Source organism: Lichtheimia ornata, assembly GCF_029851405.1.
Source record: "Lichtheimia ornata isolate CBS 291.66 chromosome Unknown scaffold00033, whole genome shotgun sequence".
NCBI classification, from domain to species: Eukaryota; Fungi; Mucoromycota; class Mucoromycetes; order Mucorales; family Lichtheimiaceae; genus Lichtheimia; species Lichtheimia ornata.
This window is the reverse complement of record NW_026695353.1, coordinates 151551-169339: the sequence shown is the minus strand read 5'-3', so window position 1 is coordinate 169339 and position 17789 is coordinate 151551. Positions and strand designations below refer to the sequence as shown.

General features: G+C 44.5%; 5 protein-coding genes across 5 annotated transcripts; 3 read left to right on the top strand and 2 right to left on the bottom strand.

Annotated features, from left to right (window-relative positions):
* Window positions 1–363: 363 nt before the first annotated feature.
* O0I10_007053 (uncharacterized protein) lies at window positions 364–1587 on the top strand (the record flags this gene model as incomplete). Its single annotated transcript, XM_058487073.1, has 1 exon — window positions 364–1587. One exon carries the CDS (start codon window positions 364–366, stop codon window positions 1585–1587), a length of 1224 nt encoding a protein of 407 aa, XP_058342150.1.
* Window positions 1588–5882: 4295 nt separating this feature from the next.
* On the top strand, window positions 5883–6983 carry O0I10_007052 (uncharacterized protein; the record flags this gene model as incomplete). Its single annotated transcript, XM_058487072.1, has 4 exons — window positions 5883–6126; window positions 6181–6545; window positions 6615–6789; window positions 6877–6983. The coding sequence occupies 4 exons, from the start codon at window positions 5883–5885 to the stop codon at window positions 6981–6983; spliced, it is 891 nt and encodes a 296-aa protein (XP_058342149.1).
* A 173-nt stretch (window positions 6984–7156) lies between these two features.
* Window positions 7157–8579, bottom strand: O0I10_007051 (uncharacterized protein; the record flags this gene model as incomplete). Its single annotated transcript, XM_058487071.1, has 7 exons — window positions 7157–7395; window positions 7456–7894; window positions 7955–8025; window positions 8083–8215; window positions 8282–8386; window positions 8445–8465; window positions 8523–8579. 7 exons carry the CDS (start codon window positions 8577–8579, stop codon window positions 7157–7159), a joined length of 1065 nt encoding a protein of 354 aa, XP_058342148.1.
* Window positions 8580–9730: 1151 nt separating this feature from the next.
* O0I10_007050 (uncharacterized protein) lies at window positions 9731–14345 on the bottom strand (the record flags this gene model as incomplete). The annotated part of the gene is made up of 5 exons (XM_058487070.1): window positions 9731–12613; window positions 12667–12852; window positions 12910–13103; window positions 13189–13519; window positions 13599–14345. 5 exons carry the CDS (start codon window positions 14343–14345, stop codon window positions 9731–9733), a joined length of 4341 nt encoding a protein of 1446 aa, XP_058342147.1.
* Window positions 14346–14786: 441 nt separating this feature from the next.
* O0I10_007049 (uncharacterized protein) lies at window positions 14787–17730 on the top strand (the record flags this gene model as incomplete). Its single annotated transcript, XM_058487069.1, has 5 exons — window positions 14787–15733; window positions 15821–15894; window positions 15953–16234; window positions 16381–16511; window positions 16573–17730. 5 exons carry the CDS (start codon window positions 14787–14789, stop codon window positions 17728–17730), a joined length of 2592 nt encoding a protein of 863 aa, XP_058342146.1.
* Between the last annotated feature and the right edge of the window lie 59 nt (window positions 17731–17789).

Sequence of the window (17789 nt, the reverse complement as noted above, 5' to 3'; positions counted from 1 at the left end):
AGCTGATTTTGGCTGAGCTACGGTCAAAGAGAGATTACATCAATCCACACATCAGCATACATTCGAATGTCTCAGCTTATTAATCCTTGTTCGACCGTAACTCAACCAAATCAGCTCGGATCAAGCTACTTGAATCATGGAAACGAATGTCTGGAGCAGGAGAATCATCCACCTACAATGGAATGCACAAAAGTTGGGAATGCACAAAAGTGGCTATTAGCTGCCAATGTATGACATAAAAGTGAGGGTTGCGTACCTATCATGCATTGTCCCTGAAGTCCTGACTTCTTAGCTGAGTTACCCAAAGAGGTCCCTCTGCATCTTTTGCTCTGCCAGGGTCCAGCTACTTGACAATGAACGAACATGTCTTCCCAGAATTTAACCAAATCGCCTGATAAGGAAACAGGCACACAATATCGTCCACAACGGCTTTCGTATGCCAAGGTTACCAGCACTCATTCCTCAGCACGTACTCATTCCCCAACGCGGGATTCGTTGAAAACAACAGCTCATGACAATTCTTTGCACTCGAATGTGTGGAAAGCCGGTGGCTCTCCTGCTTCCTGTACCAGCTTGTTCTTTGATTTCACGTCTCGTTCCGAAAATCGCTCCCAGCTTTTGTGCCATATAAACGAAAGCTTTCCCAACAATTGTGGTGTTCGCCTTCACTCGGATCATGCTCGCCGTATTGTTGAATTATTCATCGATGACTCCAACGTTTACCAGAAAGCTTGTACGTCAGGCCTTGTTTTCAAGGATGGTGTGCGTATCTTGCCTAGTGTACCTTTACCATCTGATTCCCGTCTCATTCATCTTCGACTCAGCAACCTTCCTTTCACCTCTCGAGATAAGCTTACCGATGGAATTTATAAGGCTCTCTCACCCTTTGGTGATGTTCTTGATTATGGTATTCTCCGTGATCATGACTCTAAGTTGTTCATGGGACACGGATATACAACATTAAACGTTTCAGGTTCAAAACAATCATCATCGCTCACACACACGATTTCATGGCCTAACTCCGAAGACTGGTTTTATGCAACATGGGCTGAAATGCCGCTTCATTGCCTTCATTGCCACAAATCCGGTCATTCTATGTCCTCATGTCCTACCCACCCAAGCAGATATCGCCCCTGTTGGTCTTGCGGCCAAAATGGCCACCGTGCCGCTAAATGTCCCAATCGTCGCCCTATTGTTGTCAAGCCCATCAATGACCCACCAATGTCCCCATCGTCTTCTGTTTCCACTGCCGCCAGCCATTCTGATGTATCGATGCTTAGCACTGATTACTCACCCCTTGAAGCCCACAACGATATGATTATCAGTACTCATATTACAGAATCTTCCCCTGAAAAACCATCAGCCAAAACATCTAAGGCACCAACACCGCCCGAGTCCATCGATCGTATGTTGACGACTTTTCCCATGTCTGATGAAGCCAAGGAAATGATTCGATCTTTGCCTTTATCAAGTTTTACCACCCTTTATTTTAAGCTTAAAAGTCGGGGTAAACTTTTTCCGTCTTCTGCCACTCCTTCCAATTCGTCGGGGAGTGTCTCTTCCATGAGACTTAATGATTCCAATTAGCTCGCTCCCACCCTTTGTCATCTCGTTCCCTCTCATGTATATCTCCTTATGATTATCAATTTGACCAATATTGTTTCGATTTTGGGGTGCCACTCTCCGATGCACTCCCAATAAAACGAGGCTAACAACCTCCATATAAATACTTGACAATGAACAAAGACCACTTCTCATATAGCATCACGCTTACAAACATAAAGGTGCCTGTATCTCCGAACTTTACAATGAAACGTGGGGTTTTTATTAGAGCAATGGGCTCGGCTTGGCCAACAGCACCTTGTGTGAAAGTTTCGCGTTCAATGTCGCGAACAGCCCAAAAAATATTTTTTGGTCGTCGTCGTCGAAGAGGTCGACCCCCAGATCCAATTTGGCTGGTAGCGACATTGCGAAATCTGGGATTGGCAAGCTTGATCGTGAAACTTTCACACAAGGTACTGTTGGCCAAGCCGAGCCCATTGCTCTATTCAAAACCCCACGTTTCATTGTAAAGTTTGGATATACAGGCGTCTTTACGTTTTTACTATGTTGTAAGCGTGATGCTATATGAGAAGTGGTCTTTGTTTAATGTAAAGTAGTATGACTGTAATAGAGCAAAAGATGCAGAGGGCCTGTTTGTGTAACTTGAGTCATTCAGCACAGGCGATGCATGATTCTTGTACACTATTTAGGAATAGTTCAAAATGACAGCTAATAACCTAGTCCTCCCATTCTCCATTGTTGCCCAATCCAATGCATACGAACGATTGTCTTGCTCCAGCCTACCATGCCCATCATTTAACTTTCTTGATTCGAGCTAACCTGGTAGTAAAGGCAATGGCTGTTGTTGGATCATCATTATCATGTAAAGTGTAAAATGGCACACACCCTTTTGCTATGCGTGAGGATCATTTCTTTTATTTATGTGTACCTATTGTCTATCGTGAGGGTGATGATGACGATGGGTGGATAGTGTGTGTGTGGGGTAATTGAGTGGCCTCAGTGTAATAGCAGTAGGGAAATTTAAACTTGGGGGACAGCAGCTCCACGACTTGAGACAACGCTTCTCTTCTTTTTCTCTCACCTTTCCTTATTCCATTCACGACATCTCGATCAAGTAATGTATTATAAAAAAGTGCTCTTGTTGGCTGTGAGGTGTTAATGTAGTTCTGAACATGCATTGTCAGGGAGAGTGAGTGTGTCCAAGTGCTGAGGAATGAGCGTGGTTGGTGGTTGGTGGTTGCCATGGCGATATTGTTGCTTCCTTTTGCTCGTTGCTATTCCCGCTCTACGCTTGGTGTCAACAGGTACATTCAAGTCCAATGTTGCAGCCGAATTGGTTCCATTGACGCGTCAGCTTGCATAGAGGGCAAGTTTGGTTTCCAGACGTTGGCTGGTTTGGCGTTTTGTTTCGGCTCAACTTATACTACACCATGGTTTTCGGTTTCCAGTAACCAACAACAACGGGTCTTTGTGTATATGGAAAAGGCAAGTGCAGTGAAACAAACAATGAAAGGGTGTTTATTGTACGTGTGTGCTAATAATGAATTGAAATAGGTTTCTTTGGTCAGGCAAATGCAACTTGGGGGCATCATCATCTCTTTGGGTTCAAGTCCCAGCCTGTATCAAGTGGCCGCTGCGTCGCTCTGCACTAGTCAAGTGTGCTGGAAAAGCTTCTTGGAACGCGTCCAGGGCTCTACGGGCCTGCGTTTGAGTTGATGGGTCGATGACGATGGATCTTTGGAAGAGCATGGTCACTGTGTTGAGGTAAAAGGGGATTTTGGAACAGCTTGTGAATGTGTTTAACCAACACGCTCTTCTCGTGATAGGCTCGTTCTTTCCTTTGAGGATTTCTTTTCATGAGGCGAGAAATGATTGGAAGGATTGGGGGTCATTCTTTCTTTTGGAGAGGATGAATGAAGACAACTATGAGCCCGGACTCTAAGTAAGTGAGTCTTCCTTGCCATGGATCGAACTGGCCTTGCGTGATTCGTGCAGTGCTTTCTCAAGAACAAGGGATCGCTCGACGTTGCTCGTATGGTGGTGATTTGGTTTGTGAATTCCTTCTGATTTGCTTTCTTCCTTAACTTGCCTGCTTTCTTATTTATAGAGACGTCGATTACGATGATTACCACATTCACAACAATGACGATTGCGATAGTCACCTCATTCAACACAATGATGATTACGATGATTACCACATTCACAGCGATGGCGGTTACGATGACAACGGCATTCACAACAATGCCGATTACGATGATAGCGACAACGAGATCCAAAAAGGAAGCCTGCAAGATCCCATTCACTTCAACTTGTGTGGTTTTGATATTTGCCACGAGGCGATTGACGACTGCTGACGTATGACGAACGGCGGCTACAACGATGGTGGTGGCAATGTAGCAAGATAGCTACATACATAGATGAAATAAAGCATTGCTTATTTATTACACGCTTGGACTTTGCTAGCTTGTGGATTACATACTATTGCTTCGAAGATGGAATAATAAAGGTGGCCCGGTTATCGGCCATGCAAGAAGTATATGGGTTTTGTGATACAATAAGGAGGAGTGGGCTGACCTTGAGAAGAGAAAAAGAGAAGTGATCCCTCCATTGAGTTTCAGGATGAGTGACCGATCAATACGTATACGCATCTTTTTACATACACAAATTGGTTTATGCAGCTTGACCTTCTCCTACATGCAAATGTGATATACACATACCTTGACACACCTTCATGGTTGGATGCTGTTTACTTACGTACCTTCACAAAATGCAATCATCATGATCATGCATTTGTGCAGCAACCTATCAAGGACGTGTTTGTGTAACCACCACGTGCCATTTCACTCAGCTCTTCATCTTTCCGTTAATGCAGCCGACACCATCCATTAGGAAAAAGCAACTGCATCACGCTTACAAGAGCATACGTAAAACATAAAGGTGCCTGTATCTCAAAACTTTACAATCAAGTGTGGGGTCTTTATGAGAACAAACCTGCTCGGCTTGGCCAACAGCACCTTGTGTGCGAGTTTCACGATCAAGGTGGCCAACCCCAGATTTCGCCAATGTCGCCACCAGCCAAAGTGGATCGACCTCTTGAATTTTTTTCGACGACGACGAAAATATTTTTTGGCTGGTAGCGACATTGGGTGAATCTGGGATCGGCCACGATCGACTTCATAGTTTGACACAAGATCGCTTTCACCCCGCCGAGCAGCTTTGTTCTATTAAAGACCCCACGTTTGATTGTAAAGTTATGAGATACAGTCACCTTTATGTTTTACGTATGCTGTAAGCGTGATGCTATATGGGAAGTAGTCTTTTGTCAAGTAGCTAGATGTTAATAGAGCCGACAGCCGAAGATGCAGAGGGACGTGTTCGTGTAACCAAACCGAGAGTGCAAGACGTGAAAGGTGTGAATGATAGTTTCATTGTTGTCGCGGTCGTCATTGTGATACTTGACTCTCGTGATAAGGTGAAACCTAACTATACCATGCAATGAGCTTCATGCTCATATACACATCTCGCGTTTCTTTAGTATAGCTTTTTACGTACCTCCCTTGATGTACCGTAGAGGTGGATTGAATAGCATAGTCTACCACATGAAGTCGCTGGCCTCCATAAATCCCATGGTAGTGGCTCCCATTGCATCAGCGGACGTCAAAGATGAAGGTGAAGTGAAAAAGGTCATGTCTTCTATGTACACAGCTTTATAAAGATATACCAATGTATATAACTCTGCTCTAAACGAAAAAAAAAATTGGGAGGAATGATGCACGTGATATGCTTTATATAGTTGTCATTGCATATTTGCAACCATTCTCCTCTCACTCTGGAGGTGTTGGCGCCATGAATATTGATCGATGTGCATGAATAGGAAGGTGGCGCCTTTGTTTTAAGGTGGTTGCATACGTACATCAATCTTACATTGCTGTCAACGAACACACGTACCATTAGCCATGATATTGGTTGCTTGCTTGCTGAATCATCAAGTATTATTTCTTTTTGCTTATGCTATAAAGGGTAATGCAACGTGTACATTCAGTCAAAAGCTCGAGCAATCATTTTCATGCCAATGACGAGTAGATGATATCATGTTCACAAGACATTTATTGATCATTGATTTATCATTGCTATCGTAATGATGATGATGATAATGAGGAGGGCAGTGGGGACATGAAAAAGAGAGGGAGGAGGGAGTGATTGACATCATGTCGGATAAGTGTGCCGATCACGGTGACCCAAAAATTGGCCACTTTCACGCGCGCTTATTACGAGCCTTCTCTTCCCAGCAACGCTTACTCGGAGAAACCTACAACAGGATGAAGCTGACTGTGGCATCGCGTAATCCAAAGTCGACCAAGTTCCCCATTACGTTGGATCTCGAGGGCTCGGCTGACAAGGTCACTGTGCTCCAAGTGTGCCAGGCCATTGAGAAGAAATTCCCAAAGTACTATCCCGATCGTCAACGTCTCACTGACATGGATAAGAAGCCATTGGACCATGACAAGACCCTCGCCGAATTGAACATTGTTGACGGTGCCACTATCCAGTTCAAGGATCTCGGTAAATCCACCATATCATGCGATGCCTCTGTTTTCATTCTGACATAATCACTAGGCCCTCAAATTGGTTGGCGTACCGTGTTTTTGATCGAGTATGGTGGTCCTCTCGTCATTCATCCCATCTTTTATTATCTCTCAAAGTACATTTACGGCGATGCTTTCCAACATTCGACTATGCAAACGGTTGTCTTTTATATGTGCATGTTGCATTTCCTTAAGCGTGAATTTGAAACCATCTTTGTTCACCGCTTCTCTCATGGCACGATGCCTTTCCGCAACGTCTTTAAGAATTCCGGTCACTATTGGATCCTTTCGGGTGTCAACCTTGCTTACTGGATTTATGGTCCCTGGTATGCCGCTGGTAAGGCTGCAGCTGAACGCAGCGACGTTTGGTTATATGGTTCCATTGCTGTTTGGGCTGTAAGTATTTCGATGGATGGATATACATGGATAAGGGGGAACATTTGTGCTCATTGTTCTATTACCTAGTGGGCCGAGCTTTCCAACTTGATCACCCACATCACTCTTCGCAACTTGCGTCCTGCTGGTACTCGTCAACGCAACATCCCCTATGGTTACGGCTTTGATTTGGTTTCCTGCCCTAATTACACCTTTGAAACCATTGGTTGGACCGTGGTATCCTTGCTCAGCACTAGCTGGTCAGGTAAGTCTTGTACATGTGTATATGGGTGTAATGATGATGCAAGGATATTGATATCAGTGGAAATAGCATGGCTCTTCAACTTTGTAGCTACCGGTCAAATGTACATCTGGGCTGTTGCTAAGCACAAGCGTTATCGCAAGGAATTCAAGGATTATCCCCGCAATCGCAAGGCTATGTTCCCCTTCATCGCCTAAACTCATGTTGTCTACACTAATCCCACTTGCGTAATAAAACATTTGAATTACATACAACAATACGGCTTTCGATTTACTCAAAGAATACATATATTTGATTGGATCCATTAACGATGTATATGCAAAATGGTATGGAATCACGAGAAGATATTAAATAGATATGACTGCATGTTCTAAAAAGGTGGATAACCTTGCTGGGGTGGTGGGTATCCTCCTGCTGCCATGGGTGGGTATCCAGCTGTTCCAGTGGGTGGTGGATAAGGTGCTTGATGAGCGGCAAAAGGTTGGCCATTATTATTAGGATGAGGAGCAAATCCACCTGCAGGCATGGCTTGTGGTTCAGGGAAACTCAATCCTGGCATTGCTGGTGTGGATGGTGGTTGCTGTTGAGGAATATGGAAACCCATTGGAGCTATCGATACACACAATAATGAGCCATTGGTATTAACACACACAATCAACCAAAACTTACCTGCACCAAAAGAAGCGGGTCTTCCTCCAGGAGGTCTATAGTGTTGCTGTTGTTGTTGGGGTGGGTATCCGTGATGAGACATGGCAGTACCAGTAGATACAGAAGGAGTCATACGAGGTGGATAAGGTGCTGAAAGGCCTCCATTGGAGCCATTGGTACTGGTGGATGTGGATGGAGTCATACGTGGAGGCATATGTGGTTTCACAATGTGCTCTTGTTGATATGCACCTGGTGGTGGAGGTGGTCGATAAATGGGTGGACCGGCTGATGGCTTACCAGCTGCTGTTACAGGTGTGGATGATGATTGTTGAGGCATAGGTGGCACCATACCATGATTAGGATAAGGCGATTGTTGCTGCATTTGTTGAGCACGTTGATATAGATGTTGTGGGCGTGCCTTGTTGTAGAGGCGAGTAGGTTGGCGCTTTGGTGGTTGGCGCTACATTGCATACATGAGTCGAAAGCAGTTACATACATAATCCACTATCACGTTGCTTACAGCTGAATAAAATGTCAACTCCAAGTAGATCTTTCCTGAATCCTTGCCTCGATACTTTAATGGGAACCAAGCTATCATTTCTTCAAGTCAACATATGCACATGGATACATAGAATCAAATAAACTTACAATCTTGTTCGCCTTCACGCAGCACTTCCGAAAGATCAACCTCCCCCTCACAGATCAAATCTTCGCGCTTGGAATCTTCATCAAAGACTTGAACATACATCTTGGTCTTCTTTTCTGGAACAGGAAGGTTCACCTAGTTGATAGCTCTATCAACATCATTCATTCATTCATTATCAAAAGGGAACAACAATGGACTCACTTGATCATCCCACAAAGGCTGTTGGCCACCACGGTAATCTGTCTTTGTTCTCTTGGCTATTTCTCCTAAGCGAAAGACACAGAATGGATCTTGCTTTCCAACTACCTATAATAAAATTGGTTACTATTATCACTGGCGTCTTGTACGTGTGCAAACGACATACTTCAATGTTGGGGAGATCACGCTATAGACAATCGAGGTTAGATCGCATTGCAATCACGCATCTTGTATGATACCATACCGCTTTCAATGCCACCACTACAAGTTCACCGATAATCGTTGGTTGGTCTGCTGTCATGGAAATAAAAGTAAAAGGAAACAAAAAGAAACGCTGTGGGTGGCGAACACACTGCAGCCTTGAAGGGCGAAAGAGACGCGGAGTTGCATGGATACTGCATGTCCACAGCAGTTGTTGATCCGATCATCCGGTTATCGTGATTGAAGGCATTGACTCCCAATGAACAATGAATTCATACCTCCCTTCAAGGAACTTACCATTGACCTTTGTGACATTGAACCCATCTTCTAATGTGTAGTCCTATGTTATTTTGCTGTGCTGTGTATGCACCAAAGGCGGATCCCTGTTTGTACAACATCCACTATGCCTAAAATGACAACATTCACTGCATGACAATCCTTTTACTTGAAGCATATTTTAGTGCGATGCTGCATATGAAATGTCAAACATGTTTAAATAATGCTCTTTTTCCGAGAAATCGTTGAGTGAGGGATCACAAGTGTTACCTATTGCGTCTTCGTCTATGTCATTGGATAGTAAGGATAATGACGATCCAAAAGAAAGGATCCATAAAATTTGTATCGTCATTGCTACTACTTATAGAATCGGTCTCGCATCCACGAATGGAAGGAATCCCGGGATGCCTCTCTCATCTAATGTACTCTGACCAGGTACACTAATCGTGTGGCGGTATTGTCTCTGCTACGACTTTGATTAATGTGAACGCTAATCCTACATCGTGTAGTGCAAATAATCCCCTCGTCACCACCTGTAAAACTCTTTGGCCTAGACGAGGAAAGACCTTTTCGATTGTTCCATCATTCGTTTCTTTTTCTTTGGATAACGATACCCCTGTTTATGCAAATTTTGGTGCCTGAATACAAGAGCCTGCCATTTCCCAGAGACTTGGTTCATAGCATCAACGCATTCATGATCATGCATTTCAGCTTTTTGATGTCAACAATAATGTGTATTCGCTTTTACCAGGAGGTACCCCAGGTCATTAGGAGCGATCATTTGGAATACACGTTTCACATCTACATTCAAAAAATCGCGTGGTTTTGAAGGGAATCATCCGACAATTTTTTATTATTATTGGGTGGGAAATGCAAAGCCGAAACAAAACGATGGTGTGTTGTATATTTACAGATGCTATTTAATGTATGTGTGTGTGTGTTGGAGCTTTCTTTTCTTCTTTCTCTTCTTTGGTATTAAGAAAACAAATGCTTTTTGCTTGCGATCGCACGACACTCGGATGCCTTTGGACAATTTGGCAGAATGGAACATGCTGAAGGCGGCACAGCACATACAGCACTATTAGTACCACTACTTTGCAGCGATGACTTGCTACAATCGTCCATCGTAGCAGCACCAGCACCAGCACCACCCATGCGTTTGGATGATTGTTCACGATCGAGATAGATGAGCTTGATGAAGTTGCCAAAATCGCATGCTAGACCAAGACCATCAAGCGGTAAGACATGTCGCACCATGGAAAATGGCAATAGTTCATAGGCCTCTTCATCGAACTCCTCATCCTCTTGAATGTCATCCATCTTTTTCAACAGACTCTTGTTGCTGTGATTTCGAGCTTTGTGCATAGAAGGTCGTCGTTGTGATGAAGTAATACTATTGCTGCCAAAGAGACCAAATAGCGAATCTCGACTCTCATCATGATGTTGTTGCTGCTCCATAGTGTTCTCGTCCTCGTTCGTTTCCAGGTCAAAAGTATCGATGGGTATCTCACCAGGTGGATCAAAGTATTGTAATTGTGCAAACCATACTTGCCATTGGCTGTTGGATTGGGTAGACGAAGAAGAAGAACGACGTACACCAGCTAGTAACTTGTTGCTGCCACAAAACGTGATTCCCCGTCCAGCGGGTTGATCGATGTTTCCCAAGTAAGTAGATGTCAATTCAATTTCGCCTTCGCCTGCTAGTTGTTCGATATCCAATAAGCCTGTAAGTATGTCATCATCATTGCCTTGGTCATGTTGATTTTGCTGTTGCTGTCTTTTGGGAGGACCACCTCGTATCACATGACGACGTTTTCGTCTCATGGCAACCGCTGGTGAAGATGTTGACGATGTAGAAGAAGATGCTGATGCATTGCTATCGGCACGACGACGTCGACTACTACGATATTGTGTACGATGATAATCTTTACTGCAAAGGGTACAACTGCCATGATGATTTCCACCACCACCCACACGTTCGAGACGCCAAGTATCAACGCGATCATGAGTAGTACATGCAGCAATTAGGAAACCATTGCCAAAGCACGTATCACATCCACGGCACATGCCACGTCCACCGTATTCGACTTCGCAATATCGTGTCACAGTCAATTGTACGATGCTGTTGTTGCCACTGGTGGTCACCATCATCGCCGCTGTGTCATCCTTTGCACGCTCTTCAGCGGTCAAGGCACACACAAGTGCACCTGTTTCAAAATTCCACACCTTGACACTACCATTGCTTGCACCAGTTACGAGAATACCCATGCCACCAACAGGAAGTTCAGTGGCCAATGATGTAATGGCATGGCCTTCATGACCCACAAAGGTATATGCACACGTCCATTGACTAACTTGATCATTTTCATCACCACCAAGCGACACCAATTGACGTTCCCAACAAGTAACACGGCCATCTTTGCCGGCAGTGAATACCCATGATACACCATGCTTTCGATGAGGGCGTTTGGATTCAACGACATGTAGAATAGAAACATCACGTGTGTGGCCTGAAGGAATGGTTTGCATACATGCACCGGATAAGATGTCCCATTCACGTAACATGCCGCTCTTGTGCACTGACACCACATAGTTTTGCGATTTTATCACACCACCTTGTTGTGCTTTGGCTGCCACTTGTTCAACTGCTGGATGACAATATTCGGCTACAGCGCCCAAGAATTGCACATCCAATGCACGATCCAAAGCACCCAATGCAAGTCGATGATGGTTATTGTTGTTGCTGTTGCTATTGTTGTTGTTGTTGTTGTTGCTATGGTTACTGTTGTGTGTGGTGCTGGTAGTGGTGGAGCTTGTAGTGCTGCTGATGGGTGTTATGGCGTTACCAGTGCGTCTGTTACGCATCATGTTGGTGGATGGGAAGAGGGATGTCGTCACAGAGGCCAATTCTTCACGCTCGATATAAAAATCTCGTACCATCTTGGATGTACATGCGCTCCATATACGTACGACGCCGCTACTCATAGCACCAACAACCCATTTGTTGCCTTGATCAATTTTGATATGCTTGGCCGATGATGATGATGAATCTGCTGCATCTTCTAGTCGACCCATTGCACGACCTTTTTCCATATCCCACATGACAATGCGATCATCTTGACCACAAGATACAGCCAATTGATGTTTGGCATTAGCATCAAATCGCCGTACATCTGCCACATGTTGACCCGAAAGCGTTTTGATGGTGACATTTTCACGGTGTTGCTGTTGTTGCTGCTGTTGCTGTTGTTGTACTGATTCATGATTGGATGATGATTGTTCTGAGAAATGGTCGCGGATACGACGAGCGATAATGTTACACGACATGAAATTCTGCGATAATAACTTGAACGCCACTTTTTTAAACATGGGAGCAAGCCATTGGTCCCGAGATGATGGATTTAGCCAAAGTAACATGCCGATAAGTACAATGGACAGTGCGCAGATCGGCAAGTTGATGTGCCACAAGAGAACAATCATCCGTTGCACATGGCCAAGTACAAAGCTACGTAAACGCGATGGTGGTCGTTTGCCAAGGTTCTTTTGAGCCAGCGACAAGGATCGTTCAAGATACTGCTCTTCATAGGAAGTCCATATGGGTGAATTGTCAATGGCGGATTCCATACTGAATGTTGCGACGTAAGGTGGTTCCACACGTATCCATTGCGTTTGTCGTTCAGGGTTGATGGTATCCCAAAATTGGTTTGACATGGTGCGTAATCGTTCAGTCTTGAGGATCATGCTGCTGGGTAATGGTACACGTTGATTGACAGCGGGTGGTAGCATGAATGTCTCGGGAACCATGTACTTTTCAAGCGTGGAATGGAACATGGATATGCCCAAAATGACTAAGCATAACTAATAGCATTATTAGAAGATGACTGAAAAAGGAGAATGTCCACATTTCATACCATGAGCGCATTCATTGCACGATGAGTTTTGAATTCCTTGCAGTCAGCACATGTCATTGTAACATCGCCTTCATCTTCATCATATTGAACAGGGCAATAATCAGGTGGTCGTTGATCGGGATCAGTACCAGCAATGGCAAGTTCACGAAGACGTTTAGAGACTTGGCGGTCATCCAGATCGGCCAACTAATTGAATGAGGATAAGTTACACAAAGTTCCTTTAAAAAGATGACAAGGTTTTACCTCTGCACGATTGACATCGATGGCAAGAATAGCAATGAAGAAGGTCATATCCAGCAAGTATTCAACAATCAGGGCAGCTTGTGCAAAGAGACAAAATTGCTTGATAGTGGGCACATCCATAGCACGGCCGATTTCCAAAATGATAAGTTCCGCCACCAGGGTCCCCAGCATTGGTACGCCCACACTTTGAAGGCCTAACAATGACCCAGTTAGAATACGAGAGAACATTTTGCCCACCACCGCACTCGTTACACAATCGAGATTAGGAGGATACTTTACCACGACCCACTTTTTCCTTGACTTGCATGTCACAACCAGCATTGAGCACGGCATTCGTGAGCAATAGCACATTCTCAAGAGTAGCCACGTTGGCAACCAGTGGAAACAGGTACCAAGGAACAGCATCCACCTTTGCACCAAACCAGTCAAGGACCGCCAGTGTCACAGCAACACATGTGATGGATGTAAAAACCGCCGCCAAACCAAGACCATATTGCGACTTTACAAATTGAGTCTTGCCAAATGCTCCAGAGACCAAAAAGAAAATGATGGTATGAACCACCAGAAACAGGTACACCTTGAGAGGAATATCATAATCAAACGGCTTAAACTACAATTTGCAAGAGGAGGATCATTAGCATGTATATATATATAAATGTATATAAATATCTCGTTCTCTCTGATGATACCTTGTATTGCCACGTTTGTACTGGAGCATCCAATTGCCTAATCTTCCATGACGATAACGTGTTTACATGCTGCTCCACTACGGCTTTCCATACACGTTCAGCTAGATTGCTTCCATTGTCCTGGTGCAAAAGTGCGGTAATTATGATTGAATCGGCGCATACAAAGCGCCCATGTTTGTCCAAAGTGACGTTGTCAAAGACGGAAAGAGGGTCAAGTGCATGCGTGCTACCATTGATGATTGATGCGAGTGTTGTCTCCCATTGCTCTGGAATATCCGTTTGTTGCTGCCAATATGAATCATCGAAGGGTGAATAGAGCATTATTTGAGACGTTGGTAGATCAATGAGTGAATAGTACTGGTCATCAATAGCAACTTTGGTTGTAGTAAATGCCCTGTACCAGGCCTGGGCCCGAGTCAGAAAGTGTTGGGTAACAGGTTGCTGTTGCTGTTGTTGATGGGTTGTCATGGCTGCCAAACGAATCTGATAAGCGACCAGGGAATCGGATTGAGCATTGTGGTGGAATGGAGCAGGATGGACGTGAGAAGAGTATTGCCAAAAGTGATCATTGTCAGTGTTTGCTGTAATGGAAGCGGCGTAGAGAGAATCCCGAAGACGTTGAATGGTTGGACAAGAGAGGAATAAAGCGATTGTCAAAGAGAAGAAAAGGAGCGTATACTTGCGAGCTGCACTTGCTCTACCAAACGCAGCAAAGGATGCGTTTAGTTTGGCTATTGATATGGCCATTGAAACAAGTGCAGAAAGAGAGAGAAAGATGTGTGAGTGTGTGGAACCAAATCGCTGATGCTGTTTGTAAAGCACAAAAGAGAGAGAAAGAGAGAGAGAGGGAGGGGCGCTTTGGGCACGTTGTTCGCCACCACAACTCAGCTCTTTGTTGCACATTACCATCATTGCTCTTTTACCTGCTAAACCCCATTCATCGTAATCACACTCTATTATACTTAACCCCATTACTCCCCCGATCTTGTACTCTCTCTCGGTCATCACCGCTCTCTCGCTCTCTCTTGTGTTTATGCTAATGATAGCGTGTTGTTGTTTGTATTTGACACACAACACACACACGCACACTCTTTCTTTTTCTCTCCTCTCTCTCTCTCTCTCTCTCCTCCCTTCTTCTTTCTCTCATCTCTTTCTTCTTTTTCTTTTCTTCCCACTCTTCCCCCCATCATGTCAGCTGCCACTGCTTCCCCACAACTACAACCAATACATCCACCTCCTCCATCCTCTAATCAATGGCCAAAGTTGCAAGCTGCTACACATCTTTTGATACGCAAAAAGAAAAGCACTAGTAGCAGTCATCATTCAACGCCATCGGCTGTTGCCAATAGCAACCAACCAGATACAACCACATCTTCTTCCAGCAATACTCCATCATCCACCACTACTGCTACAAGTACTGGTAGCATTAACAAAAAGAAGAAAAAGAAAAAGATGGCCAGCTTGTCGATCAAAACGAATGCATCATCTAAAACAAACCAGGCACCACCTCCACCACCTCCTCTACCTCCTCTACCAGATACCACAAAACAACTCCCACCACGACCTACTATCAATCAAGAGCAAAAGCAGCAATCCAGCATGTCGATACAAACAATGACACCAAAGATCATTCGTCGTAACCCATTCACCAACCTTCTGAAAAAGGCATCGTTATCGCGAGGTGGAGGATCGCCGCCTATTCCAACCCATGTGGATAATAAAGCTGTACTACTCCCTGATCGGCTCAAAGTCTTTGTCGGAACATGGAATATGTATGGCCGACTTTTACCTATCGATCTTGGTATTTTCCTTACTGACGAAAACAAAAAGCACCATCCTCATCCCACACCTACGGAGGAACGCTTACTTTTGGACAGCAGCACCAGCCACCCGTATCACATCTTAGCGATCGGTACACAAGAATGCGAACGTGACATTTCCGAATCATTGATTTTTCCATCCAAAGAGTTATGGGAACGAAGGTTGCAGGAACATCTCGGCCCTAGTTACAAGCTGCTGAGAACAGAAACATTAGCAGCGCTTCATTTGGCTGTATTTGTTTGGAAACCTGTCAGTCATCATGTAAAGGCAGTGCAGTGTGACAGAATCAAAACCGGTTGGGCGAATATGGTTGGGTAACGTAAATAATAATGCTTCTGCTATACTTGAATGGGAACAAAAAGTTATTAATGTCTTGCTCTTTCTTTTGCCACACATAATAGTAACAAGGGAGCCGTTGCCATCTCATTGCTCTTTGGTTCACGATCACTTTTGTTTATCAATTGCCATCTTCGAGGTACTACGACAGCATCAATTATCCTGCATTTAGTAGTTGCTTACATACATTTATGCAGCCCATCAAACCAAGGTCACGGAACGCAATGCCAATGTGCATCGCATCTTACATGGCCTACGTATGCCTGACTTTGAAAAGGCTCTCGATGAACACCCTCACCACTGTCGCCATGACGACGATAGTGATAGCACAAAGTTGCATCGACACGCCTCATCTTCCATGTCTCGGCTCAAAAGCTTACGTGATAAAAAGGGGAAGGATAAATCTGGTAGTACTGGTAGCAGCAACAGCCATCATCATCATTCGAGTTATTATGCAGAGGTGGAAGCTATTTTTACAGGTGAGTTAATATATTGAGTGTGTGTGTGTGTGTTAAAGACAAGACTGAGGAGGAGGATAAGAAAAAGTGGGGGGTTGGTGTGTGTTAGGGATGATGCATCGTGTGGCTCACCAATACATATACACGATACCATATACGGCGATTAGGCGAAAATGAGCATGAACATCGTAGTGTGCTTGATCGATTCGATCACGTATTTATGTTTGGCGATACCAATTACCGCATCAATGCTGAACGTACCAAAGTGGTGGATGCTATCCACAGAGGCGATTTCAAGGTAAATCATTATCTTTATTCGGTCCAATCCATCATACATGGTAATAACCTTTCCGCACAAGTCGCTTTTGCAATATGATCAATTATCTGTGGAACGTCAATCACCCAATAGCCCACTGGCCGCTTTTCGGGAACATCCCATCAACTTTCCACCCACCTACAAGCTTGATGCCATCCCCTATGACGATGAAAGAGGTGATACTAGCAGCAGTAGTAGCGATAGCAGTGATGATGAGGATGATGATTATTGGCCATTTGACTGGTTTTCGTCATCATCGTCATCACGTCGTTCAACAGCACATACGACCCCGACCACAGCTACATCTACTACTACAGCAACAACCACTCCTGCAGTGCCACCTGTGCCACCGTTGCCCAAGGACATTGTAAAACAACCAACAACGGTTGCTACGAATGCTGCACCTACAACAACAACAACGCAACAAGAGCAGCCGGTGATCAAGAAACAAAAGGCTAATAGCACATCAGCTGCCACCACCACCACTAATACTACTACTACTTCCACAACCAAAGCAAACACAACACGGCATAAAAAGCAGCGATCTTTATCAGCACCAGTGATGGGCGCAAAACAAAATAATGGTGCCCCTGAAAGGAGATTGGTAGAACCCAGCGAATTGTGCTACGATTCTAGTCCCAAGCAACGAGTCCCCAGCTGGACGGATCGCATCCTGTGGCACGATCGCCCTCTCAAGGATAATGATCAACATGTCTATACAACCCAAACGGCCGTAACTACCATCCCTAATGACAACAATGACAAGAACAAAAAGCAACAAAAGAAGACCAAAGAGCGATCGATGGGTGATAAAGCATCGGCTACGGATAAAAAGAAACCATGGTGGAAGAAACGTAAGCAAACAGGTGCCGCCACACGGGGGATCACTACAGCAACAGCAGAACAACAGCCACCTCCCAACAAGGATACCGTGTGTTGGTTTTATGGCGCTGTATTGGATCATGCGTTGGTGGGTGTCAGCGATCATATGCCTGTTATTGGTGTCTATGGCATTTGGTTTGATGAATGGCAACCTATTCCTTCCACAACAAAAGATGATGTTCCTTCTCAACCATCCAACAAAATGACTCCCGTGGCTGCTGTTGGTGCACCCTCCCCTGCCGCTGCTGCTGCTGCTGCTCCTACTAAGCCTGAGCCAAAGAAGAAATCCAAGCCATGGTGGAAACGTATTCTTGGGTAAAGATCCATTCACACGCACACACACACACACTTTTATATCCGCCTTACTATTATACCAAA